The following is a 27,306-nucleotide window of genomic DNA, read 5'->3' on the forward strand; positions in this document are numbered from 1 at the left end:
TACACAATTTCTTATAAAATCAATGGAAACACTGTGGCCAAAACTTTATATAATACAGTGATAATTTGTTCTGGTTAGGTTGAGATCAAAAATGTTTTTCTGAGGCAAAACAGAAAGTTCTGGGCTAAATGTTACCCCTAATTATTTTACAGTTCAAGTTTCCATGTCATTTGAAAACCTCAGAGTTTTATTTTCAATTAATTTTTTTAAACAGAGTTCATATTTTTACCAAGCAGAGCAAAGAATATCCTAAATTTTCCTTAGTAAGCAAAGTAGCTGCTGTCTGAGTCTTCTCTTTTGTGTTAATATTTTAAATAGATCCAAGGAGTTAGTTAATATTCTGGTATTACTATCAAGATCCATGCCAGCTCTGAAAGCTTTTCTATAATTTTAAAAGAAATATGTGGCAGTAAAATCTAGACAGCCATAAGACAATATATTCAAATGTTTTCAATAGCTTTGAGACCAACAAGAAAAAAAGAGTAGCTGTCCCAATAAGCTTCAGTTGCATAAGAAGTCTTTTCCATAATGGACGTGGCAAGATTTAAACAAAGGACACGCATAATAAAAATGTAAATGAGTTTGCTTTACTAAAACTATAACTTTAAAGTCTTTTGTTGTATGTTATCCTGGAACCTTCTTACAAGGTAATCACTGTTTGCATAGAGATTTAAACCGTAGTCTTCAATAGCATTAAACCCCTGCACGGTCTATGTGTGACAGGCATGCAAAGCCATGTTAATGTTCAGAATATGAATTGCCTCTGGGTGGCTCCGACACCAAGTAGCAAACCAACTGTGTTGATATCAGAAGGCCTGATGGACTCCATGCGGCTCCCAGCCTGAAAACTTCACCGCTTTGACATGTGATGTGCTCCTCATGACACTGGCAGCACTGTCACTGAGAAATGGCACAAAGGCAACAAGCCCCCCTCCTTAGCCATGCACTTTGCAACCCCCTGGTGTTGCCTGTCCGCAGCCTCTCCTGCCTGCCTAGTTACGGACAGCACTTCAGAAACACGGGGGGAAGTGTGGGTGGATAGGCCCCAGCTGCCTTCCTGGACTCAGCCTCCATAATAAATTGACCTGAATGATGAGGGCACACAAACAGTATGATATGCATTATTCCTGTCAATAAAATGTCCCCATGTGTTATAGTCTTTGTATATAATGTACTGCAGCCTTTCTTCTTGCAGGAACCTATTTAGAGCCTCACTTTTTTCTATTCATATTATGACTCTGTAATAGAATTCAGAAATTATATGATACTGTGTTGTATAATATTATAGCAGTGCAGCATATTGAAATCCCCGATTCCTTACTTATAAATTCAAGGCACTGCAATCTTTTAGGTTGTCTTTGAAGACGATGACCGTGGAAACAAAAAGCTTGAAAAAGAGAATGAAGAGTTCAAAGAAGAGGTTTTCAAACTACGCAACGAGATTGCTTGTCTTGAAAATTCTCTGCAGCACTCTGAAAAAGAAAAGCACGCATTAGGTAAAACTTGAAGCTGGTGTGGTTCAAGATGTAAAGCTGAAATGTTGCTGAAGTAGGAATTAATTGCTAGTGCACTTCAGAAGGATAGTAACTTCTTTCTGGGCTGTTGTCTTTTTTTGGTATTGAATGCTAATTTTGAATGTATTTGTACAGAAAATCATACATATTTATTCTAATTTTAATGCATATATTTACATATTTTTATTTTATGACAAAGGAATATTTGCTGTGGCTTTTGAGACTCATAATGTTGCCTAGCAATGCAGTTGAGTTTGTATTTTTTGGCGGATAAGTGCTGTAAAGTTACTGCAGTAGCACAGCATTATATGTCAGTATTTTTGCTTTTAAATGACAATCTGCTATTTTATCTTCATTATATGAAATTCTCTCTAGGGTAGATTTTGAGCTTCTGCAAAATATCCAAATGTACATTTTGTCATCTGATTATGTACTTTAGTGTTTCAGTGGAAGTTTTCTAACAGAAATGGTTTCTCTGAAATAATCTATACTTCCGATATTTTTGCTTTATTACAGTTCTTAAAAGGAGATTAAAAAAACAAACAAACCTACAATGTGCAATCTTTACCAACATGTTGCTTCTTGTATATTTCCTTTATGAAATATTTAATGGAGAACTGGAAACTATGGCAATAGATTAGAATTTGGCTGTTTAGTTTTGTTACGTCCATGTGGTTTAGACCCAGTATTGTCTTTAATAGTAGCGAGATGAATTTGACGTAGAAAATATTCCTGATTTCTGCTTATCATCTGATTCAATGTTGCTTCTTATCTCTTGGAAGTTTTATGTGAACAATAAAGAACCACCTGCTAAAACACTTTGTACTGGCTGTGACTAACAACAAGGATGTCCAGAATTAGTATTAATGAAAAGCTATGGGCTCTCAGTCACACTTGGCTCTTGAACTTACTTCTCAATCTCAATCCGACCAGCCGGCCAAACAGCAGGGAGAAGGCTGTGAATGTCAAGGGCAGTGATGAAGGTCACCGTTCTGCCAGGCTCCTCCACTGTGCATTCCACCAGGTTTATAGACTGACCTGAAGCAAACATTTTGCATATATTAATGGAGGCGTATAATTTCATGCTTTCTCTCTTTCTCCTCTTGTTTTCAGATAGGCAAGTTCAAAGGATGCAATTAAAAATGGAAAGTGATAAGCAAACTATTCAACAGGTATGGTAATTTTTATATTTGTTAGCTACAGTCCTGGAGGAACATTAACATGCTTGGACTGTTATCAGTGTATAGACCAAATAATGCTGGAAGCTGAAAAATAGTCTTAGACTTGAATAATTTTATATTATGTTTTATGGTAGTATAACTCATTGTAGAGTAATAATGAACTGGTGTTCCTGTAATGAGTATGGTTGCTTCTTGGCCCATCGTATTGTATAATTTTGTTGAAATACAGTGAAAGTTCTGAACTTCAATATCCTACACTAAAATGATTGACTACTTTAGTATAGAAAAAAAATGCATTCAATAAGATTTTGAAGGCAGGATAAGAGCAAATAGCTAGTTACATCCAACAAAAGCCTTTTTAGTAACCTACAATTTGTAAAATACTCCATTACCAATAGATAGAGCTATAGTTATTTGTGACTTATTATTTATGTGTTATCTGAGCAACACAATAGCTAGGCAAGGCATAAAATACAGCTTTCTAAAAAACTTTTCCAATGCTAATATCTGTTTGGTAACAAATGATAAAACATGGACAGGTCTCAGAATTTCCTTGTTATAACTTCTAGATATCCTTCTAGTGGCCCTTCTGTCTTGTGACAATTCTCAAATAACTTTTTTTCTGCAAGGCATATGTTTCATTCCTGAGAACTATTCATTTTTAATAGAAAACTTTAAAACAGTCACAAATCTTCTTCCTATAGAGAACATTCCTTGTGTGAAAAATTCCCAAGATATTCTGTAGAAAACTCAATTATTTGTGGTAAATCTTAAGGGAAATAGTGACATTTCTTTGTGCTTATTAAGGATTACAAAATTCTCACAAAACTTAATGTTAAAAAAAAACAAATTGATGGTGAACTAAGGCATTGGAATTCTAAAGTCATCCCTTTCATTGGCTTTCCTTGTGACAATAGATGAATCTGCCTTCTATGACCAAATTTCCCTCTCTAAAATACAGAAACCTACTTATCTCTAAAGGACTACTGAAAGGTTACATTCATTAAAGTTAAAAAAAAAAAGGATACTGTACATGAAATCTAAAATTGGAAATGAAAAACTAGTTGGTCAGCCTACTACACTGCGCTGTCAAGGAAGGCATGCTTCTGTTAGCGTTTTGGCTGTCAAGGTCTGACAGTGTACAGGAATCCCGCTCATGTTTGAAATCTCACTATGCTGAAAGTGCCAGCCATCAGAACAGATTTTTTTCTCCTGAAGTTTACTTCTTATTTTCCTTTTCTTCACTTCATCTCAGTGAAATGGAGGCTTTTGTCTCACATGCCGTATCTTCCTGCAGATTCTCCCTCAGCCGGGAGAGTTGAGCAGCAGCATAGGAACTCTTCTACCTAACCCTCGTGTGATTTCAAAGCACTACATTTGTGTAAATATGGATCACATGCTTTCATCCCAAACTTCCTCCAACACCACTATCCATCCAGGTAGCCCTTCGTGACTGCTGTGTTTTCTGTCAAGTAGGTAAGACTGGAATGCTGTCAGGAGCCTTTGGAGCAGCCCTTCTCATCTCATTATAATTCTGATAACTGTATTTCTGTTCCCAAAAGAAAAACAATACAGTTCTAAAACATAAACTACATTACTGAAGTTTCTGATATTTTTTTTTTCCTCTTCTGCATATCCCACTGGAAGCTGTACTCTCGGTAGCCAGAATATGGTTAAATCCTTCTTACATTAGAAAGCCTTCATTTTTAAAAAGAGGAGTTTGGCCAGAAGGCACGCATTGCCATAGTGCTCAGCAGTCGGACTTTTCACTCCAGAAGTGGAGTTCACAAAACTGATACAGATGCCAGTTTCTTATACACAATATACAAGAAAAAGTGAAGGCTTAAAGATGAAATTCAAAGCACATTTTGTGTTGAAACAGTAAGTGATGGTGAAACAGGCTCAGTGCACTGTCTTTCACTTGGACTAATTAGAAAATATTGTTCTATGTCCTGTAATTAGGAATCGGAGTCTGACAGGTTTCCCTGTGCCCAGACAGCCCAGCTGTGCCCAGCTGTGCCCCAGCTCTCCAGTTTCCTCTCAAAGCATCATGAGAGATGGCAAGCACTGACTTTCTCCCAAGGACTAGAGTGCCTGCCCAGCATTCTGCTCATTGGTGAACTCAAGGATGTTTGAATAGATAGCTCTATATAGCAGTGATTTAACTGCTCATATACACCGTGTTCTGATTGGAAAATATTCTCTTAAAACAAGAGCCATAATCTCTAGAGTACTGGCAAGGATACTCTACTTGAAGGAAGGAATTTTTCCCTAAGTTGTTCTTTGAATTATTACTGAGTATCTGTGTTTGCTTTTTATGTGTCTGTATGCATTGTGTGAGTTTGTTGTTTTGTCTGGTGTTTTTTTCTTGTAGTCTAATGTAAAATTCATAAATGATCCAGCAAGTCAGAACACAGCATTCCCCTTTCTCATGCAATCACAGCTCTGCTATGTAGTGAAGCTCATGCGTGAGCATTCTGTATCTAGTCTCATGAATTTCATATTCTTTGAGTCCAATGGCACAGCTTGAACAGAACTGGTGGCTTATTCTCATCACAGAGTGGTAGTTAAGGCACTTTTCCATGACTTGGGATATTGTAATCAAGCCTCATAAAACTCCCAGAGGCACACAATGTGAGCTGCCCTGATTTGCGGCTGAGCATTCCAGCTTCTGGGTTATTGTGCTGAAGGGGAGCGTTTCTCCATTTTTATGAAAGAAAATGAATGACAGTGTTGTGTTACACATTGTCTGGTTTTAATAATGTTCTAAATGCAAATTCAGTAAGCAACAAACTCTGTTCCTCGTCACACTGGGAAATATAGATGTTTAACTTGCAGGTCCTGACTGACAGCAGCTGTGACAGCTCCAACCCAGCAGATCTCAAGGACATTTTGCTGTACAGTTTAAGCATGTTTTGATTCTGAAACTACTGAAGAATCCCTGAGAAATCCTTCTTTCACTCTTCTGTAGTCTCATCCGTTTGTCTTTGGTGAGACCAGATGTATCATTTGCTGACAAATCTTATCTCACATAGATCTTTTAGAACTCTGCAGATTATTCACAGTTCTGCCATTTTTCTACAAGTGTGAACATGTCTACAAGCCACATTTCCGAGAGTTCAAATCAGTGAACTCTCTGTTTCTGATGTTTTTGTCATCTTCCTGCCTCCTGGGACATCACGCTCTGTTTTACTTACGTCGGAAGGCTTTTATGTATGTGACTCGTGGCACTATTAAATCCCAAAGGAAAGTGGCTAGCTGTAAGTCAAGATCCCTATCTACTACCAGTATTAATAAAGAAATGTTTGTCCATGTGTTGTCTCTTGATCAGAGAACTGTCTCTAGAAATATTTTTTAGAGAATTATGCCCATCTGGAATAGAAAATCCAACATTAGTCCTCATGTGCTTGTATTTTAGTTGGTTGAATTTCAAGAAGAGATGAAGGCAGAACTTGAAAGCAGAAGATCATTAGATAAAAATCTGGTAAGATATTTGTGTAAACGTTAGTTTTTCATGAACCATCATTTTTTGTAAATATAATAAAATAAACAAAACTTTTGCAATATCCCATAGATTAAATGTGCTTGTTTTTCAGGTCAGGAAGTCGCTTTACGGGTGAAAAAGCCATTGCAAAACTATGTTAGGGTTTTGTTTTGTGTGTGTGGTATTTCGAAAGGAATAGATATAAGCAATGCTACTAGAAATGTTTAGAAGAAAAAAAAACAATATTTTGTTTTGGATGGGCTTGGAATATGTTTAATAAATGCAACATTATTTGTAAAGGTTTACGGCTGCTGTTAGCAAATGTCATAGGCAACGACACAGAGTTTTGTCTTTAAATATTTTTGTATTCTGCATTAGTCTCATAAGAACACAGCCTTTTATTTTCTTTTTACATGATCCAGGAACTTTCCAGACGGCTGGTCCTTTATTTTGCCATTTGACTTTTTTTTCCTAGCCTGATTTCGTACTGGCTTTCACACTGATCACCACTAGTATGTCTTTGTTACAGTAAACTGACTGGGTTTATTATAATAAAAAATAAAACACAGCTTGACTTGCGATCTAAATGTGCTGGAAAAGAATATGATACTGTTTAGAAGAGAAATGGTTGTGAATAGAAAATCAGTACCACTTCAGTTATTTAAACATTTGCTTTTCTGCAGCTTGTCAAACTTTGTGCCAAGTCATAGCTGCTGTACTTTGTTTTGTTAATCTCAGCACCATGTGTTGTGGCTTTATAGTGAGGGGCCAATCCTGCGCTCCTTCCTCAGTTTTCAGTTTCAGTGAGCCTGGGTGAGTATTGTAGGATTGTATTTTTTTAAACTAGAGGAAAACAAAATATAATCTTATAGAACAGGACTTTCAAATCAGTTTACAAAGGTGAGTAGCCACCAAAAAACTCCCTGTTAAATTAATTCAAATAAGAATCTTCCTAATGAAAATATTTTTCATTATGAAAAAAAGATGCATGCACAATTTGCTTGAAATTAGGAAGTGATGAATGAAATAATTTAAAATCTGCCTTTCTAAATTTAGCCTGCTAAATCAGGGCATGCAAGCTGCTCTTTAAAAAAAATTATCTTTTGGGATAGAAAAGCACAGTAGAGAATCCTGGTTGATGCTAGGAACTGCAGTCTGATTTGTGGATTCGTTAAATTGTATGTTTATCAAAAACGCTTAAACGCATTGTTGTTACGCGGTAGAGCTGAGGATTGATTTGGATTCCCAGTGTGTTTCTGAACTGATTTATAACACGGGAAGAGCTCAGACAGACTTCTGGATCTGAAATCATAACTGAGGTACCTGGAGGAATCATTTTAAGTTACAAATTGAATTGTGGTAGTCCTAGAAATACCTGAGGAACCTCTAACACTAAAATTTAGGCAGACAGGATTGATCTATTCTTTATATATATTAAAAAACAAAAAACAAAACAAACAAACAAAAAAAACAACAGATTGAAGCTTTTAATAATTCATGAGTAAAATAAAATAGTTTTTAAAATGAATAAATATTGATTCTTAGACATTCAATTATATTTTCACGCCAACATTAGTTTTGATTTTTACCTAGAAAATACTTCATCTTACTGAAAGAACTGTGAAAACCTTCCCACCTCAGAAATGGCCCGAGTTCCAAGCAAAGGAGTGCATGGTAACCCAACCTTTGCAAAGCATATTGAGCAAGACTTGGCCTCATTCTTCCCTCTCCTCCCAATTCTCTTTGAAGTCAAGCACACAGTTACCAAATATCTAGGACACACACTGCGAGGACGGCTCTAAGGTCTCATGGTACCCCAAGATAAACGTGGAATGTATGCATTGTGATGACTTATGAAACGTACCGAAGATACCTTGACTACCCTGCAATACCTACTGTAATTTTGAGTATAGCTTTTTGTGGCCTTATCTTTTCATTATATGTCATCAAACAAATCATCACGAAACATGAAAGATATACAGCAGTAATACAGTAAGACAGAAAGGTTGGAGCAGTAAAGTGCACTGTTAAGTAGAACCCTACCCTGTGGGAAACAGCAAGGAAGAAGTAGGCTCAGTGCAAACTTGCACACTTTGCTCACTGAGACTTCTTGTTTGTACTCTGAGTGCATACAAATGTGGGAATGAAAGATGGACAAGCAAGAGAATAAAAACTCAGAACACATCAATCTCATGAGGAAGAAAAATGAGCGCTGAATGTCAAAATTGCATTGTATGTAAGGTTGAAATGTAATGATCCTGAAAATATAAATCCTATGACATATGGTGGAATAATACATTGGCACTCTCGAAAGCTCTCTAAGTACTAACAAGTTTTTAAAGGATTGTCATGAAGATAATTATGTGAATTAATTAATTTCTCTATTACCATGCAGTTCTGCATATTTTGACTTTATAACAATAAATGTTGGAAAGTGATACAGAATGACTTATTCTAATAGTATAAATCTTGGAAAATGTAATAATGTTAGATTAAATTACATAACAGTATCAGTAAAGTACACAAATTTGAAACGATATTAGAATTCTAGAACAAATCTTAGGGGAAAAATGTTCATTTAAATGTTTTTCCCTTTTTGTCTACTTCAATGATTCTTTCAATATTTGGAGAGAGATCATCATTTATAAACAATATTTTTGCTTTCCTGCCATGTGAGTAATACAGACTTATAATTAGCATTGAGCAGTAACACAGAAATGATTGGCTTTGTCACAGCTCAGTGCCAGCCAAGGAGTTGCTGTTACTTTCTGATGCTGTTAACAGTTCCAGTTCATATCCAGTGGAGATTTCAAAGGAAAAGTGTTTTTCTAATTATCATGTCCTCTGTCTGTGAACTGAAAAATAATTTTCCCTTGTCATAGATCAAAATTCAAATACATATTTATACAAATTTATGTCAATAAAAAGCCCTTTGCCTCTTGAGTATACTATTTGTAAAACACTTCTTGTTTTCCCATTTTAATAAAAATTGTCAATACATTATAACAGGGAGTTAATATTAGACTTTTTCCAAAAGTCTGGGCCTACAATTTTATCCGTATTTCTCAGTAGTTCATTGTAGCAACAGAAGGAGAAGAGACACTGAAAAACAAAAATGCCAGTCATCCTGGCTGGCACACAAAAAGAAGTATACAAGTTTTTTTTAAGTAAAATATAAGCTGATTTTATTAGCCAATATTTCAATGTTCTGCTTGTGTCATGCCTCTTTTTTAATCGTCTTAATCTAGTTTTTTCTTTTTACACTGGTATTTGTGTTTTAGTTGAGTAAAAGAATACTTTCCTGGTCCTCCACTAGTAGCACTCTACCCTCATTACAACTTTTTCAGTCTCTTTTTCCATTGCTTCCAGATGGAGTCAAGTAACATTGCTCCTAGACTTTATCCTTATCTCACTAGCCCTTTGAATCTAGATGTTCCTCACTGCTCCTTGCTCTTTAATCTAAGCAAAGATGGCAGACTACAAGGCATGTTTGACAACTATGGTTAGCTGATAAGCATAGTCAAAGGTCTGTCCATGAAAATGAAAATCTGTTCTATTTACAACAGAAGTATTTTATGGAACAAATCCATTTGTTATCATTTTACCTCATAAATAGCTGAAAATACTGAACCTATAGCACCAGGCCACTAATCCAACTTTTGAGCAGAAGTAGTAGTATTCTACCTAAAAATTAATGCTACGAAGCAGAGACAGAAAAGTAGAGTATTGTTTGACATAGTATCTTCATATTTCAAGACCAAAGCAGTACAAAGTGAGCTTTGAGTTCATGCCATAGTGCTGCAGCAGGCCAATAGCTTACTGTGCTGTACAGCACTGCAATTTTCTAAAAAGATAGTCTAGATATTGAATAACCTTTTATTTCTGAATTTGTTAAGCTGTTAATCAATTTTATCCGCATGAGAGAAACATTTCCTGTTCTTCATCAAGATTAACTGTAGGATATGATCCTGAAGGAACTGTGAAAATAAAAAAGCAAAGATTACCGCGAAACAAGAAACACCACTGAAGTATAGAAAAAGCCTGCAAGTACAGAATTCATAGTTACCAAACTACGGTTAAAAAAGGGTTTTAATTCTTAGCATAATTTTCAAAAGCCTGTAGTCATCTATCTCCTGAACACTGTCATGGTCAAACAAGTGTACTAATTCCACAACATGGTTCATTCACTCTTTCATGAGAATCTTGTTTCATTTGAGAGTGCATGGGAGGGGGTACCTGCAGCACAGGCCTAAATGATTTTGTAAGAAAATTACATGTCTTTGTATTCCGGTCAATATTGAAGGAGTTATCCTCCATTTATTATTCCCTTCTTTTCATGTTTAATGATCAAAAACACTTATCTGATTTACAGAGAGAGAGAAAGGGTGATCTGTTTTACTTTAGTTGTCCTCCCTTCCCAAAGACAGGGAAGTCTTTATAAGATTTATAAGTTCTTACTTGCCAAATTTGGAATTTTTAGATAGACAAATTTGTGTGAACAAGGAATAATCCTGAAGTATTTCAGTAGAATTTGAATGTTTTCCTTTAAAATTTACACTTTCCTCCTTGTAAGTGAGATTAACCCTTTTGAATCTAAAACCTAAGTCAGGTTATTTGCACTATTAAACCCATCACTCTACTGTGAGTTTTATGATTGTGAACATAATCAAATAAGAATGTTATTTATCATTTGCACCTACTACTACATCCTGTCATTCACCAAAAGTGAGACTAGTTAAAGTGCTTGTATTTCTCTTTTGCTTTGAATTATATTGTAAATGTTTTAGAAAAATAATTGGCTGAAAAGTGCATATGTATTTGAGGATGTTCTTTAACTTTTGTAGGACCTATTCATAGTAATAAAATAAACACAGAGAAAGTTAGATTGAATTTAAGACTCATAATGCACTAATTTTAGTAGAGGACTGCTGATATCCCTCATCTTCCTAAAAGTTTGAATAATATTAAAAAAAAAAAAAGCCAGCTCTCAGAAGTTAATATCTAAATGTTTCTAATCAGTTTGACATATACTATTAATCAGAGTTACACTTGGAAATCTATGGCATGCTGTGAGAACAAGCCATATGCTGAGATAAATAGAACATCTTGGATGGTTGGGATACATGTAATATTTGAAAGCAATATGTGATTGCCTTAAAATAAACAAACACACAAACACAAAAATATGGTATACTAGAAGTAATTATCTATCTCTTTGACTTCTTATAGCTCAAAACACTGTAGCAGGAGGATATTTTTGTCCCAAGTCCAACGAAAATGCTTAGATACTACGAGAACTTTCTCACTACAGAGTTTTCCCGGGTCTTTCCCTGGTACGCATCCTAAAAATGTAGGGGTTGAAAATTAGGTCTTCGCCAGAAACTTGGCTGACATAGCTGTGATGTTGAAAGATGAGGGCATAAAGAACACGATGCAATAGTTACTGTGTTTCCATACTCAAAAAGCCCTTGGTTAAAGTGTTTCTGCCAGTTTGGACTCAGACCAGAGGGCTGTTAGTTGCCAGCAAGCCTTGTCTGTGGTCGGACTTGTCTGTTTGGAGAGTAGAGCTTTAAGCTAAAGGTAGCATAGCCAGCTGCAAGGAAGGAAAGGTATGAAACTGAAAAGTTAAAAGAAAATTCTAGATTATATAAAGAAGTAGCGCTTAACACTATGCATGAATCATTCTTCAGATCTCATCTCTTATCCCACAACAATTTGATTAAGGTTGGTTTCTTCAGTATTTTAGGAGGCATAAATTTTGTTGTTACAAATGCTCTTTTCCTCTTGCTTCCTTTAGTAGTTTGTGAGTTTTCCTGTTAGAACTGTGTCAAAAAATACTGAGGAACTAAGGAGCTCTGGATTAGTTTCACCTTTACAGTGTACCTCTGCAGCCCTGCCTACTCCACAGTGGCCATCCCAAAGACCACCGTGTGAATGTCCAGGCCTAACCAGACATACTGCCCATGTAGGACAGTGTTAGAAAATGCAGAGTTCTACATGGCCTCAGGTGTTTCCAAGATACAATCTGTATCTGGTAATGAATAAAACGCTAAATGATTCAGATGTTTCTGATGCATAGGATTATTAAATTTTTGAGTGTGGGTTTGAAGGAGCATGATAGTACATTCAGTAAAGTAAAACTATTATTCAATTACTATTAAGTACATGTATGGTGTTAGCTGATATTTTGTTCAGCGTTTGTGCTGTAGCAGATTAGGTTGTACAATTTTGTTTTGTGGACAGAGCAAGCAGACACCTGCATTCACCTTAGAAATATTTATGTATCTAGGTAGGGATTTTATTTACATAAGAACATTCATTTTGTTATAGATTAAGATATTGAAAATAATAGGATATCTGCTTATATTGCTTCTGTGGTAGCTGACTGCATAATACACTACTGAGCAAAGAAGAGATGGATACAAGTTTATTAGGGAAACAGTAGGATGGAGATGGAAAAGTACATTGTTCTACCTATTTTCATCGAACAGATTTAAAATATTTTTTCAATATTTTCTCTATTTAGAGCAAATAATTCATGTTCATGAAACTTAATAGTGAGAGGAGTATAGGAGTAGAACAGAAAGAGTGTCGAAGTCTTGCCATAGTTCTCCTTTCATAGCTTCATTACTTTCAGTTCTATTTCTTGCTTCCATTTTATTCTCTAGCTTCCCTAAATTTGCCCCTTAACAGAGGTATTTAATACAGACTAAACAGTTTTCTTTCTCTGTATTTTGATTATTTTATATGTACTCATTGTTACTATAAAATCCTGTAATCATTATAGTTATTGGGGAAAAAAAAAAAAATTTATTGGGGCTAAAATCTGTGTTTCAGATTTCAAATGGTATTGAGGTTCATTCAAGTTTTCTGAATTTTTTTGAGCTTAAGTAGACAAGAAGGAGGCTGTAAGTACACCCTATAATCTGTAATTTCAGCCTAGATTCTTCTTAATTTCTCAAGTAGTTGTAATTTCAGAACTTATGAAAAAAAAGAAATTGTACTTCTCAAGCTCCTCAGTATAAAAGATTCCCAGTCAGGTCACTGTGTCTGATACAACACTCATCTGCATTAGGTAGAAAGTGAAGTCTATACACCCACTGCATTTTCATCCATCTCTGGGCCTTCATGGCTGTTCAGCCCACAGTGATCATATTTAGAAATGTTCAGGCAATTAGCAGTCTTCCCAAGGTGAATTTCTCTCTGTAATACAAATATTTTTTGTTCTAAGTAGGGTACATTGAATTTCACCTTTCACCTTTTAAGATGAAAATGAGATTTGGAGCAAGGGGATATTTTATCAAAATAATAATTGCAAAGTGCTCTTTCCCAGCTGTCTTTCGTCCTACTTAACAAGTTGCAATTCCAGTGTCTGAAAGCCAAGTCTATTTGAGCAGTGGATGGAAAGCATAGTAAGCATGTAAAACTTAAGTTATTAGATTCTGGCTATGCTTCATTTTCTGGAAATTAATTATATATTTTATTATAGGCAGAAATGTATTCCCTGAAATATGATTCTTTAATATGCTACAGAAGAGTTCCCTACCAAAGTTAAATTTTTGAATCCTTTGCTGGGATTCATATTTTGTTTTTCAGAAGACAGTAGACTTCTTTAGCAAGCTTTAGATCAAGGTTCAGTTCTTTTATATTGCCTGAGGTTCTGAGATGTTATAACTATGCTGAAACCATAGCTAATTAACCACTTTCACTGCTAAATATGTAGTTGGTTTTCATCTCTACTAACCTGTAACAGGTAAACATGATACATATAATGAAGTTTGGTATTTTTGAAGGCTTTTGTTCAGTTGCAAATAACATGACCTCACAATTCCTGTTACCTAAAAGCTTACACAAGTAGACAAATATATAGTTATGTGCTGCAAATACTTCATTAATGACACAGAGAAAGGATTTCCTGTAGAACAGATGGCCCTTGTAGTGTTAACCAAACTGCTCATCTAAACCAGCATTGTCTGGAACCTAATGCCCTCAGGCAAGGGTCCGACCCAGTTGTGGAGAGGCACCATGCAATGATGACAGATGGTCATGTGTTGAGGCAGTCCAAAGACCATGCATATGTACCATGGGTGGCTGTTGAGAGCTCAGGTTCTCAGTGGAGATTATTCAGGAGGCTTATGGATGGGGTGTCCTAATCTGAACAACATTAATCTAACATGGGAACTTAAATCAGATGGAAAGAAGTAAGCAATAGTTTCTCAGCCCTTCAGCAGTGTTTCATTGGAGAGATCAATAGGGGGCAGAAATTTCTTTCATTAGCTTCAATCAGCTTAAAGAGGATATAACATTTAGTCAATCACTGCACTAGATTGAGTGACTGACAAAAATAAGTACCTAGAATGATCCAATCCTAATTTTGAAAAGCAAAAATGAAAATGAACTAATATTTCAAACAGTGGGAATTCATATTTTATTCATATTTAATTCTGAACAAAATCTTAATTTGCCTGTCTGAGGTTCTAAAACTGAAGGAAACATACTATAAATAGCAAAGATTTTTTGTGATTAGAAGTTTGATTAAGATTTCTTCTGTATTAAGAATATGCTTCTATGATCTGGAGATGCTCTTGAAATGGTACAAGAGTTTCACTTATCTCCAAAAGTTTATCTTTTATCCAGTTTATGGTTGCTTTTGCAAAGATATTTGTTCTTCTTTTCAGGCAGGAAGTGCATCATTTTGAGAGATGTACATGATGACAGAGATTTAAGAAGATACATTTATTTATTTAAGTAGAAACATTACAAACTTTAATCCCTACAGGAAATCCATACAGGGATTAAAGTTAACTACTTTTTAATCCTTTTTTTTTTTCCCCCCACGTAAGCTCTTAAATGAAGAACAGGTACAACTCTCATTTTCTTTTTGACTGCCATCCTGAACTAGAGTTCAGAACAGCTACTGCTTCTCAGGGGACCATTCCAAGAGCTACAGATCTTCAAAATACAGAAAGTCTTTAAATGTGGTCTTTTCTACCCTAACCTGTCCCAGCAATCAGTGAGGGGATCAGTCAAGGTTACACCCTATTAGCCTTATATTTCAAGCATCTGTAATTCTTAAAAAGAATCAGCTGGAAATGAAATCCTAGAACTTCAGAGCTGCTTTGCACCATTACACACATGGTTTGATCTTTTGTGCGTAGTTACATTGGGCCTAATTCTGTTTTTACAGCTCTGCATTTACCTAGTTGTATTGCTACTGAAATCTGGAGTATCATCAGTGAAAATCAGTGTTAGAAGATGAATTTGGTCATGCAATTTTTTTTTAAAGTCTTTTAATAATAATTGATATTTGCAATTAATTAGTTTGATTTTTAATAGTATGTCAGTAAAACAGCTTTTCTTTATTTAAAAGGCTCGGTACTGCCACATATCTGTAATACTATCTATTTTGTAACTCTGATTTTTGCACCTCTGAACTAGCCACACAGCCACCAGCATGTGTATTTGAAGGAAAATGGAGTGCATCTGCAGCTGAAAAAGTAAAATGATGACTTGATGTAGAAAGGGCAAGGGTTTAATATGAAACACTACTGACAGCTTGAAAATTCTGTTCAAACAGACAAGTGTATAACACACCAGATTCATGTCCAGTGTGCCTGCATGGAGAGCTGTGGAAATATAACAGGGATTGAATGTTTCTCTTGGAGGAAGGAATATGTATTTGGATGAGGTGTGTAGAAGTAGGAAATGACTGAGAAGTGAGGCTTCTGTCTTCGTTGTTTTTTTTCCATTTGATTTTTTATTTTCTGTGTACTGTAGGCTATAATTTACAGTTGGAGGAAGTAATACGTATGACATCTCGCTGAGAAAGAATGGTGTATTTGAAATGTTAGCGTGTTGCAGATTCCTGACACGTCATGTCCAATTAATGGCACTCCAATTTCATGAGAGATAAAAACATTATAGGATACTAAACCACTTTTTCATGGCCATGGTTAGATTTCAGCACTGCAAGTAGAAGAAAAAGAAATTGCAATGACTACTCTGCCAATGTAAGGTGAAACTAAAACAGCGCTGCCTGAGGGAAAAACAATTTCAAAGGGAACTTCTTATGGAAGAGAAATTGTAGAACAATTCAGTTTGGAAAAAACTTCAAGATCATGAAGTCCAACCATAACATGCCCTCCCAAGTCCCATGCCCTTTCGTGCCATGCACTTATGAGTATTAAAAACCTCCAGGGATAGGGACTTCATTCCAATGTTTGATCACCCTTTCTTTGAAAAAATTCTTCCTAATATCCAATCAAGCCTCTCGTAGCACAACTTGAGACTCTCTCTTTGTGTCCTATTATCTGTCACACAAGAGAAGAAGCCAACACTCTCCTTGCTGCAACCTCATTTCAAGTACTTGCAGAGAGCAATGAGGTCTCCCCTAACTGTGCACCATTGGCACCTGCACATGTCCTTCCATCCAGTGATCCATGCTGGAAATAGCCCACAGCTTTCTTCTAAGTCTGGGCACCTGGCATTTCCTGCCCATATGCTTGGTGAGGGACTGATTAGTAGCAGGTCATCCACACAGAACCAAAGATTGGGAAGTATTCCTCGGCCCAAAGAGTAGATGCAACTGTGCAAATCAGGTCTAGATCTGAGTCAACTTTTTTTCCACTAATTTCTTTACTGTATACTTTCCACATATTACTGGTTTTGTTCTGGGGAATTTACAGTGATCAGTCTCAAGTCCTCTTACATTTAAGGCAGTGGTAATTTTCCCACTACAGTGAGGTTCAGACACATAAACCTAAGACAAATGCATCTAATTGCCCACTGTGCTGCTTTTGTTATGATTGCCAAAACTTTGCCTAACTGCCACCATTCTTAGAAACAAAAGAAAAAGTGAGCTGACTTTGAACTGCTGGCTTAGGCTGCAAAATCTTTCAATTATTAGCAAAGTACTGGAAATATTTGATAGACCAAAATAGAAGAACTAGTCACAGGAATACCACTGCATATGAGCAAAACCTGTATTTGTTTTTGCAAGATGATTAAGAAAATAAGTAATGTTTTACTTACATTTAGATAACACATGTAGCACCTGAGCAGCAGTCTGCTGAAAGATCCCTGACTGCTGAAAATAGGAAACTGAAGAAAGGTGAAGGTCAAGAGAGGCAAACCATAGCAAGGTAGTGGTCAATATTTCTAAGATATGCTTTGAAGATACTTGAGAAGCCCCTACACAACTTTAACCACTTTTTCTATTTTTTTCCTCTGTAGAAAGAAAACTGAGCAAAGTAACGCAATATGGAAAAAGAAATTCCAGATTGTACAAAACAGGTGTAGTATTATAACATTGGTCGCATTTATAAAATAATGAAATACAGACTTTATATATAATATGAGATGATGAAATATATATGATGAAAATTGAGGCTTCTATATACATTGTTCAGTTGCGTAGTTATAACCATTGAGGATATAATAGCTAGATTTTAAAAATTGAATTAAATAACACTGAGTTGAATAATACGCTTTTCACCTGCTTGTAGCAGATCATAAACATTTCAAACAGGTAGTTTTGTATGATTCAGTAAATAGTGAATGATTTTGGAATCAAAACTTGTGTGCATAGACTAATTTTTCATTGAGGACTTCCTGTAGCATGTTTGAATGAGATTTTAATCTGCTAAAACCCATGTTCTTCAACCAATTTGTTTCTCTCTGACTTCCTTCCTAATGCTCCTCTTTCTCAAATATCTTTCATCTCTTATTTCAAGCTTTAGCATTTTCTGTAACAACTCTTTCTTTATCCCAGAATTATAGGACTTTCTTCTGCTTTTTGCAGTCACACTCATCTTTCATGTGTGCTCTTCTATTCAAATGGTTTTCTCCTTCATCTTCCTTCTCTGCATTCTGAAACATTTTGGCTGTAACATGCTGGTATATTGAAACCCACAAATTTCCTTCAGTTGCCAAATGTAATGAACTTCTAGCAAATTAACACTAAGGATCCCATGGATTGCTGCTCAGCCATAGATACCTGTTGAGAATTGCGAACTCCATCACACCCCTTCAGCATAGTTTCCTTGTTTGCCCTTTTAGTCTGTGACTAATATTGAAAACTGGAAAAAATAAGAGCTTCTTTGGTCTTAAACTGGCCTTTTTACAAATCCTGCCAACTGAAAAACACTTATGGTGTTTCTAGGGCAGGAAACACTTGGGTAGCCAGATGTGCTATGACTATATATACTGGCAAGTAATTTTTAATTATGAAGACAACTACATCACTCATATACTCATTTGGAATAAAGCAATCAGTTCCTCAAGATAAAACCCTAGGGCTGTTCTGGTTCTTGTGTGTGCTCTATAGGCAGCACAGATCAGATGGCATTAGGTTTGGCTCCCTCTAGACTGTGCAGTCCTCTGCTGCTATCTCTAGAAACCCTGAATTTCCAAACACTCACATAACTTTAGTCTGCATCTTAGAATGAGCAACATACATATCTGGTGTCATGTTGTAAAAACATCATTCTCGTAGGCCATGATAGCTTTTAGGAAGAAAACTTCAGATTAAGAATATCTAAAATCCATATACCGTAGAATCATAGAATCACAGAATCATTAAGACTGGAAAAAGATCATCTAATCCAACCCCAACCCACCTCCACCATGCCCACTAACCACGTCCCTCAGCTCCACATCTACATGGTTCTTCAACACCTCCAGGGACCAATTGTTTTCTGAGAATTTCTGGAGAGTTTCAAATCCAACTGGGCTGGAATCATATTTTAGAATGGCAAACTCCTCTCCAACTGCGTACTCTACTGTACTGCAGATGGTTATTTTCCTTTTTTTTTTATCTTCCCCACACCTCTTAACAGTGTAAGAATACTGTAATTTCCATCCTACAAATGGTGGTGAACTGTAATGAAAGTACATCCATTGCACAGCAAACACTTTGTCCTTTGTGCTTACAGTTTGATACAATATCCCTAAGGTCAATGGAGAGCTTCTTGTTAACTTTTTATTCATTGAAATTGGCCTCAAGTTATCCTCTCATCTGAAAATTGTGAGAATATGTTATGTTGATACAGTGATAACATGACAGCCTTATCAGTGTTCTTAGCAATCATGCAAGACTCAGTAGAAAAATAAAATTCTATTATTGTTATCTACTCAGTTCTATCTTAATGAATATTTACTGTGTTACCTGAATGGGCAGGGACTGCAGCATTTTTTAAACGGAGAACATTAGAATTAGTTGCTTAAGAAAGAGATTAGTTTCTAATTTTATATGCAGCAAAGAACTCTCACATCATGGAAACAGGTTAATTTTGATAAAAAGGCAATTAAGATACAAATAGTCTATAGGAAGGAAAATCATTATTTTTTTGCTTCTTTTTTCTTCCTGACAGTATATTAAAGGACTGTGCAATTTATTTTTACATGACAGTAGGATTACCTGATCAGCATATTTACCTTGAATTTAATGCTGCACATTGCTATAAATTTTTCTATTATGTCCATAGTTTAAAATTTTTAATATAAAATATGTGAGCCCCCTTATGATCAGAAAAACTTCTGTGTTTACGAATGTCATCAAAGACTATGGCCTGGTGGATGTAACACCTGGAAAATATCTAGAGAGCGTTGAATGTCGGTTGCTCCAAAAGTAATGCCTCCTTTTTATTTCCAGTGAAATGATAACCAATACAAAGAGCCCAATAATTGTATTTGATAGAGAAAATTCAGACCTACAAAACACTTTTTCAACACAGACACCACCATTAGCTATGCATTTCCTCCAGGAAAGAGCAAGAGCCTGCATTCCGTGCTTTAAAAATCTGCGTGAGCAGAAATGGCCCTCTGTCACTGTCTCCACTATTGAATTACACCACCCATCACCTCACTGTGCTCACATTCACTGTTTGGTCTCCAGAAACATTCAACAAGCATCGATGAATGTCAGTGGGTGCCATTTTATCCATATGGAGCAATTCAGTTACACTCCTTTACTTCCTATGCTCTCCCATCTCTCACGCAGCAGCAAAATGTACCAGAATATTGGCAGGGAGGTTCAATCCCTACTGCCGTACCACCAACACCCACCTCTGACAGCATGGCCAGCACAATAAAACAGAAAGCATTGTTTTTGGTGGAGCTTTCATGTGTCTGATTGCTCCTTCTAATAACAGTTCTCTTTCATTTTTCATAAAAATTAAATCCATTTAAGTGTTCCTTTACTTCTTTCTTAATTTACTATTTGTGGCTAAAAGATCTGTGAAGTTCTTATCTTGTAGCCACACACAAACAGGGCACAAATCAGACTTATCTCTGCCCACTCAAGTATAACAGCTGTTGACAGGTGCTAGTTAATGTAAAATGGGTTTTGTAATGTTTTTTGTTTTTTGTTTGTTTGTTTTTAATTATACAGACTTTTACTTTATAATCTCTCTAAGTATCAAAGACTTGAGTCATATCAAGTCATATATTCTAGCATTACTTAATTGCAACCAAGCTCTGGTTATTTTGTGGCACAGGAGACTGTTTAAATGCCAGTTATCAAACTTTCATGACAAATACAGGGAAAATAATCCAAACCACCCAAACTATTACCCTTACGTAAGAAGAAAATTGTACCAGGTGGTTTTTTTTATCTTATTGCTTACCTATTTTAGAAGTTGTTTCAGTATTGCAATACCTTTCTTTGTACAGAAAGAGGAAAAAACATACAGCTGTTCAAATTACCTCATGAATTGGACCTTGAGAAATTAGGTAGCAATTTTCATTGATTAGATAAAGTATCAGCACTCAGTGGTTAAAGATACAGTAAATTTACAGACAAAAAAAAGTGACAGTACTTAGAATTCCAGTTCCGTTTCTATTCCTCACAGGTTTTTCCACTGCAAAGGATCTGTTACTTTACTCATGTATTTAATATACTATACTTTATATAATATATTAATGGCATTTTAATGTATACGGATTACTGGATACTTACTGGTTATTTGCTCTATTTTTACTGATTGATAGTGTTTACTTAAGTATTTCACCTGTAAAAGATACAAAAAGTAAATTTTCTCTAACTGGTAATTTTAAATTTTAATGTTATGTATGGTACTCTTCAGAATGCCAGCACAATATAAGTTCATTTAATATGAGATTTTTTTTTTTCAGTCTGCATGCAATTAAGGATGAGATGTTTCTTAGACAAACACTGCAACGCCAGTTACTAGCACTTAGATATACATCTCCTGGTGAAACAGTAAGTAGACACAGCAACTGGATTTTTTTTTTTAACTGTTATGTTTTTAATGAAAGTCATGCTGAGCTTTTTAATGTAGCAAGTCATAGAAGCCAGCCTATAGCATAAAGTCAAACAAATTTGATAGCAAAAATTGTGAAATGATAAATCCAACAAAGGCAGATTGTCAAGGCTGGATATGCTCAGCTGCACACAGTACAATCTTGTCTATGTAGTATGTGTACAAATATCACATACATTTTGCTGGAAAAAAATCACTGGGTTGACATAACATCTATCTACAACATATGAAAGAGTCTTAATGATAACTTTTTCAGACTGCGAATTTGAATTAAAACTACAGACTTCCCCTTGCTTCACCTGACAGAAAGTAGGTGGGGACAGAAAGAGGGATTAGGAACTACAAGACTTAGTGTATTTCTTGCTCTGTGGGCTACTCACTTTGCATATCTTAACACAGCAGGGAGTGCAGCCCCTAAAAAACTATCCATCCTCTTCCTATGAGAGTGTGTACAAATGTCAAGACTGGCATTTTTTTCCTGGAGAAGTTTAGTAGAGTGAAGTATGTCCTGGATTAAGGCACAGGACTTGCACAGATTGTTACTTCAGTTACTTCCACTGATTTTTTTCCTGATAAAGGAAGTATATCTGATGTATTCATATATACAATATTAATATATCAATTTTAGTTTCAAATATATTCAACCCTCCTTGTAAAAAAAATGGACAATTCAGGAAAAGACAAGTTAAAACACATCCTTTTGATTTATAAAAGATTATAAATTGTAATTCCATATTCAATAAGAGTCAAAAAAATGTTGCATCCTTTTCAAAATCTTTTATTAATGTTGATTTCTTGCTTATCAGTTCATATGCTTAAACTACACTGTCTTAAAATGTGTTTAATATATGTCTGGTCTGTCATTTGCAGATGGTTTGCCCTATTTGCATTGAAAATGACATAAAAGGCACAAACAGGTTCAAAGATGGCTCACATTTACCTTCAACTTTGGTAAGCTTTTCTCCCCCCCCCCCCCCGAAATATAAAAGCTTAGATACGCTCTGCAGTAAATAAGTCAGAGTAGACTAATAGCTTCTAATGATCTTCAACAAGAAAATATTTCTCATCTAGCCCCCACTATATTCCCAGTCTACTTGAAAGCAGAAAGAAGACACAGGTGAATTTCTTAGGCTTCTAAACACAACAAAAATGGCCAGTGTTTGAAGACAATGAGTTTGAAATCTTTGATGCAACATACCCTATTCCACAATTTAAGTATTTGTTTCTAACTCTTTAGTACATACTTGAACATAATCGTATTTCTCCAGATACTTTTTCCAGCAAACCTTCCATGTATACAGAGCTTTTGGGGTCTCCTCCTTTAGAGATATTCAAAATTTGTCTAATGCTTTCCTGTGCAACCTACTCTAGGGATTCTGTATTAGCAGGGGTAGATGATCTCCAGAGATCCCTTCCAGCATAGTTCTTCATGATTGTGAGTAGTCCTCTCTTCCCATGAAAAAAAGAGAGGAACGTAATGCCATTTCAATATGGAATTCTAATACCACCACTAAACTCTATTTAAAGAGCATTGACATTTACCTTTTCTTCTAGCATCTATCAAAAATACACTACAACAACAAAGATGCACTATTATAATACTAAACCCTCTTCTTTTCAATATCTCTATATCTTTAAAGTTATTTAATAGTGACTGCAGTTAAGCACAATATTGTTCGCTCTCTCTTAGGAATGTTAGTTAATGGTTTATTTAAAAAACAGGACCATTCTGAGGGCCTTTTGTTTATTTGATATATGGTATAATAATTTATTTACCTTTAGGTTCCTTCTCTGGCAAGATGCTTTGTATCAATATCCATATGCAGATAGCACTGTTTAATTCAAGAGGCTGTGCTTATGTCTAAAACAATCTACACATACCTAAATGATTTGTTGTAATTTTCGTATTTATTTCTGACTATGTAAATATAGAGAATTGCTACCTTTTCTACATTTTTTATCTGTAAATGCATGAACATCACTTAAACATTTCCCTTTGGTTTTGTTATACACTCCAGCATACAAGTTTTTACTTTGAACATTGCTGTACTCCTTGTATTCTGTTTATGGAGCTCTTCTTCAGCTATTCTGATTCTGTATGTACAAACTACATTTATTTTTGGATGAGTTAGAGGTATCACAAGTGTGTTGATCATTCTGATAGACTTGACCCTTGGACAGTCCTAATTCTTGAAACATTTAGTTGCCTCTACTATTTTGCAGTTAGCATTGACTGTGTTGTGATCAGTAAATAACAGTGATAATAACAGTGATAAGGACAACCATGAAGAATACATTGTATGTCACAGTATTTTGTGAACAATCAGATTTTTCTTTCTTCCAGTTTGAAGTTTGGTGAAACTGGGAAGAGAGCTAAGTTAGTCCTGTATGCTTTCGGGGCATTAATTCAGTCAGTTCCTCCCCATGTGGAATGCTACATTCAAAATGATTCAGATCTATTACATTCTTACTGGAGATGACTGCCCAGTATACAAGTGGAGAATTCTTTCAGATTTGAGGCAAAAAGTTCTTTAATAGCAAATTTACATTTATCTCAAAAACACAGCTATCTTATTCAAGACACAGGGGAGGACTTGCAGGAATCCTCTAATATATACATGTTAAGCAAGTAGGGATATTTCAGATGCTTGTGTGTTTATGGCTGTATAATCAATGAATATACAGATGTCATAATTATGACATAAACAAGAGAGTTTGGCAAAGCAGATCATAATAACAAAAAGAGAATAGACAGAATACTTACCCACATCCCAGGCTCACTGCAAAAACTCCAGAGGAAGGATCTCCAGAAGATTAACTTCCCCACTGGCAGTCAGCTCTTAAACGGGTCTAGGAGAGGTGCAGCCAGGCTCCACCCCTTCCGGCAGCACAGGAGAATTGCCTTCACCTGTGCTCCCATGGCTGACTCAGTGCTCACCTCAGGTGATCAATCAGAGGTTCAGGCTGTGATTCAGCAGTTCCCATACAATGGCTCTTCTAGTTCCAAATGTTTTATCATTCAAAATAAGAGCACCCTTATTATGCAAGTCTCTTCATGAATCAAAGATAAAACACATTACATAGAACTATGTGAAGTATATGAAGCTGTATTTGTTACATTCAACAGATGATACTAAGTACAATTAAACAGTTATAGAGTTAAATAATACACAAATAAATAGACTTGAAATTCAGGTTATAGACTGTTTTGTTTTTCTATTTTGTTTTATTATTTTTATTTTGTTCTTGTTTTGTTTTGTTTTTAACAGGACCAAGATTAAAAACATTGCTGTGCTGTATTGCTTTTTCATACCATTTGTTGATTGTTAATAGAAGAAGCCACACAGTAATTCAGTTTGATTCTTTCAGCGCAAGAAGAATGCAATCTTCTAGCAGTTTTGCCTCATGAAGTCTTTCTCTTACTAGATCTCCCAAACAGATCTGTGCAAATATAGGCAGTTTGGATGTTTCTTTTGTGGCAAGCTCTGTCTATTGTCTGTCATTTTGCCTGAAAAGAATTGCTGCTACCATTTTAACAAGTGTCGATCTTTGCGAAAAAGAGACGCGAGAAATTGAACCCACGTCCCACACCGTTGCCAGCGCCCCCAGCCCACACCTACCTGAGGCCGTTCCCTCCCCCCACGCCGCGCTTCAGCACCACTGACAGCTCCACGGCCGCACACGGCCGCGCACCGACGGCCCGGCCGTAGAAGCGATCGCTGGGCGAAGCACCCGCTCCGGGGGGGCTTCCAGGTCAGCCGTGGAAGCCGTGGCCTTGCCGTCCTTCCTTTCCAGCGGTCAGCCAGCCTCTCAACCCTGATTAGCGCCTGTTATCAGAGACCCGTCTGCACACAGCCAGGGGATAGTACCTCTGATACGTGCTGATGTAGTTTTGTCGGAAGGTAGGATGGCAGTCCGCAAAGATTGCATGAGTTCTAGTCAGTGGGAAGTTATTTAATGATCTTAGCTACCTTTTGTTGTTGTTGTTTTAAAAGTACGTGATAAACAGATGAATTTGTGTGTGTGACATGATTGCTTAAATGTCCTTTTTAAACCTGTACCTCATTTATTTCTTGGCTATTCCTCTTAAAGGCGTGTGCTTGAACAACTCCCTGGGCATTAGCAACTGGGCCTTTCACAGACAGAAGTGGCACCTGTGCAGAATTCAGACTACTCTTGAGTAGCTTCCCACTACAGACCTCCTGGTATGCACATGAATATTTTGGAAATGCTTATGCTTTTTTTTTTTTTCCCCCTCCCAAAACTTAAAGATGATACAATGTAATTCTTGCAGAGGTTTAAAACAGTATTATTCAAATGAATAAATGACTTTTTAAAGTTTGATACCATTCATCCAGCTGTGCACTTCAGCCTACTCATGCATAAGTGCCCTCTACTTTGGATTGGTTGGAGCTGACATTTGTCTAGTTTTAGTTTTAATCTCTATTTAATGTATAAGCACAGACAAAAGAATACTGGCAATGTATATATTTAAGTATTAACAAAATGTGCATAAAACTCCAATGCATTAAGGCATAAAACATTAGAAGTCCACACCTAAAGGCACTTCTTAACAACTTAAACCTGCTCAGGGTCCAAGATCCCTCGGAGTGCTTTAATGAAATGAATGAGCCCCAGTGAGGTCAGTCATCCCTTTAGAGGATGATCCATAAACGTAGCCATAAAGTCATTCCAACCAGATCCTTTGCATTGCAGCTGGACTGATAATTAGCATTGGTGTTTTGTGTAAGAAAGTCAAAATACCTGTAAACCATAGTTCAATTAAGCTGTTTACTAAATTTGCCATTAAGAAAGGATGATAACTAAAGATCAGCCTTCGGGAATGACAAAAGGAAGTGCACAACACTGGAAGGTGAAGTTTTGCCACAGTGTTTACTCCCATTACTCTTGTTTGAAGATGATAAAACTGAACACCTACAAACATCTATGCTTTCCATTGTACAGCGTCCACTGCTGTTGGTTTTTATGTACTCAGGGAGATTTTTCTCACAGTCTGGTGTTTGCATCTATTGACTTTGTAATCTGTAGACAGACTCTTAATGAGCAGAAAAGACAAGAACCACGGAGATAAACCCTTAGAATAACAGTGAGCCTTTACAGCTTGTCAGCAAGAGAAAGCTCAAACATAAATATCTGATTTACAGAAGTAACACAACTTATTTTGATAGATTACATTGTTTCTGTTTCAAATTACTCTGTCAAAAGGGGAAGAAAAGGTTAAGAGGTCATATTTTTTAAAATGCTTGAAAGGGCTCTTTCAAGGGTTTGGTTGGTTTTTGGTGTTTTTTCCACAAATATCAACCCTATGTTTAATCAATTATTCATGGTGGTGCATAAGCTCTACTTTGCCTGCCTGTCAAAGGCGCTGATTTTGTTAAATTCAGTTCTAGAAGCCCCCTCAAATGGGCAGGAACAGGATCTAAAGACCCCAGAGGCGGGCTGTGGACCGGAGGCGTTATTCGATGGTTTTCCTGTTGAGCGAGGTTTTCTTTGTTCCTTTGAGTCCCTTTTCGAGAGTAGGGGACTGGTAAGCAGAAGGGAGTTCAAAGTTTGTCTTTTTTTTTTTAAGTTTTAAACAACGAGTATCCATCCCGACGAGAGGTAGTCGAAGACATCGTATTCACACAGTTTAACACGCGTCAAAAGAACAGAAAAGATTCTCCTGGCCGCGTGGGGCTGAATCAGCTATCCTGGCCATCAGCGCAGCATCCCCCGCGTGCCTGCACACCGCAGACAAACCCCTCTGCTACTCCCACACCTGGAGCTGGTGCACGGCGGACAGCAGGGCCGGCTGCGGCCGGGGCCCGACGGGGACGGGGTGAAGG

The 27,306-nt window shown here is 36.4% G+C and overlaps 1 protein-coding gene across 1 annotated transcript; it reads left to right on the plus strand.

The window, feature by feature from the left end:
- On the plus strand, positions 1-27,269 carry C6H10orf67 (chromosome 6 C10orf67 homolog). Its single transcript, XM_031553858.1, has 9 exons — positions 1-1,496; positions 2,628-2,686; positions 6,114-6,179; positions 17,217-17,320; positions 17,412-17,471; positions 21,312-21,399; positions 22,331-22,411; positions 24,730-25,665; positions 27,051-27,269. The coding sequence occupies exons 2-8, from the start codon at positions 2,645-2,647 to the stop codon at positions 24,739-24,741; spliced, it is 453 nt and encodes a 150-aa protein (XP_031409718.1). The 5' UTR covers positions 1-1,496; positions 2,628-2,644; the 3' UTR covers positions 24,742-25,665; positions 27,051-27,269.
- Positions 27,270-27,306: the final 37 nt, after the last annotated feature.

This window comes from Meleagris gallopavo, chromosome 6, assembly GCF_000146605.3.
Source record: "Meleagris gallopavo isolate NT-WF06-2002-E0010 breed Aviagen turkey brand Nicholas breeding stock chromosome 6, Turkey_5.1, whole genome shotgun sequence".
Classification (NCBI taxonomy): Eukaryota; Metazoa; Chordata; class Aves; order Galliformes; family Phasianidae; genus Meleagris; species Meleagris gallopavo.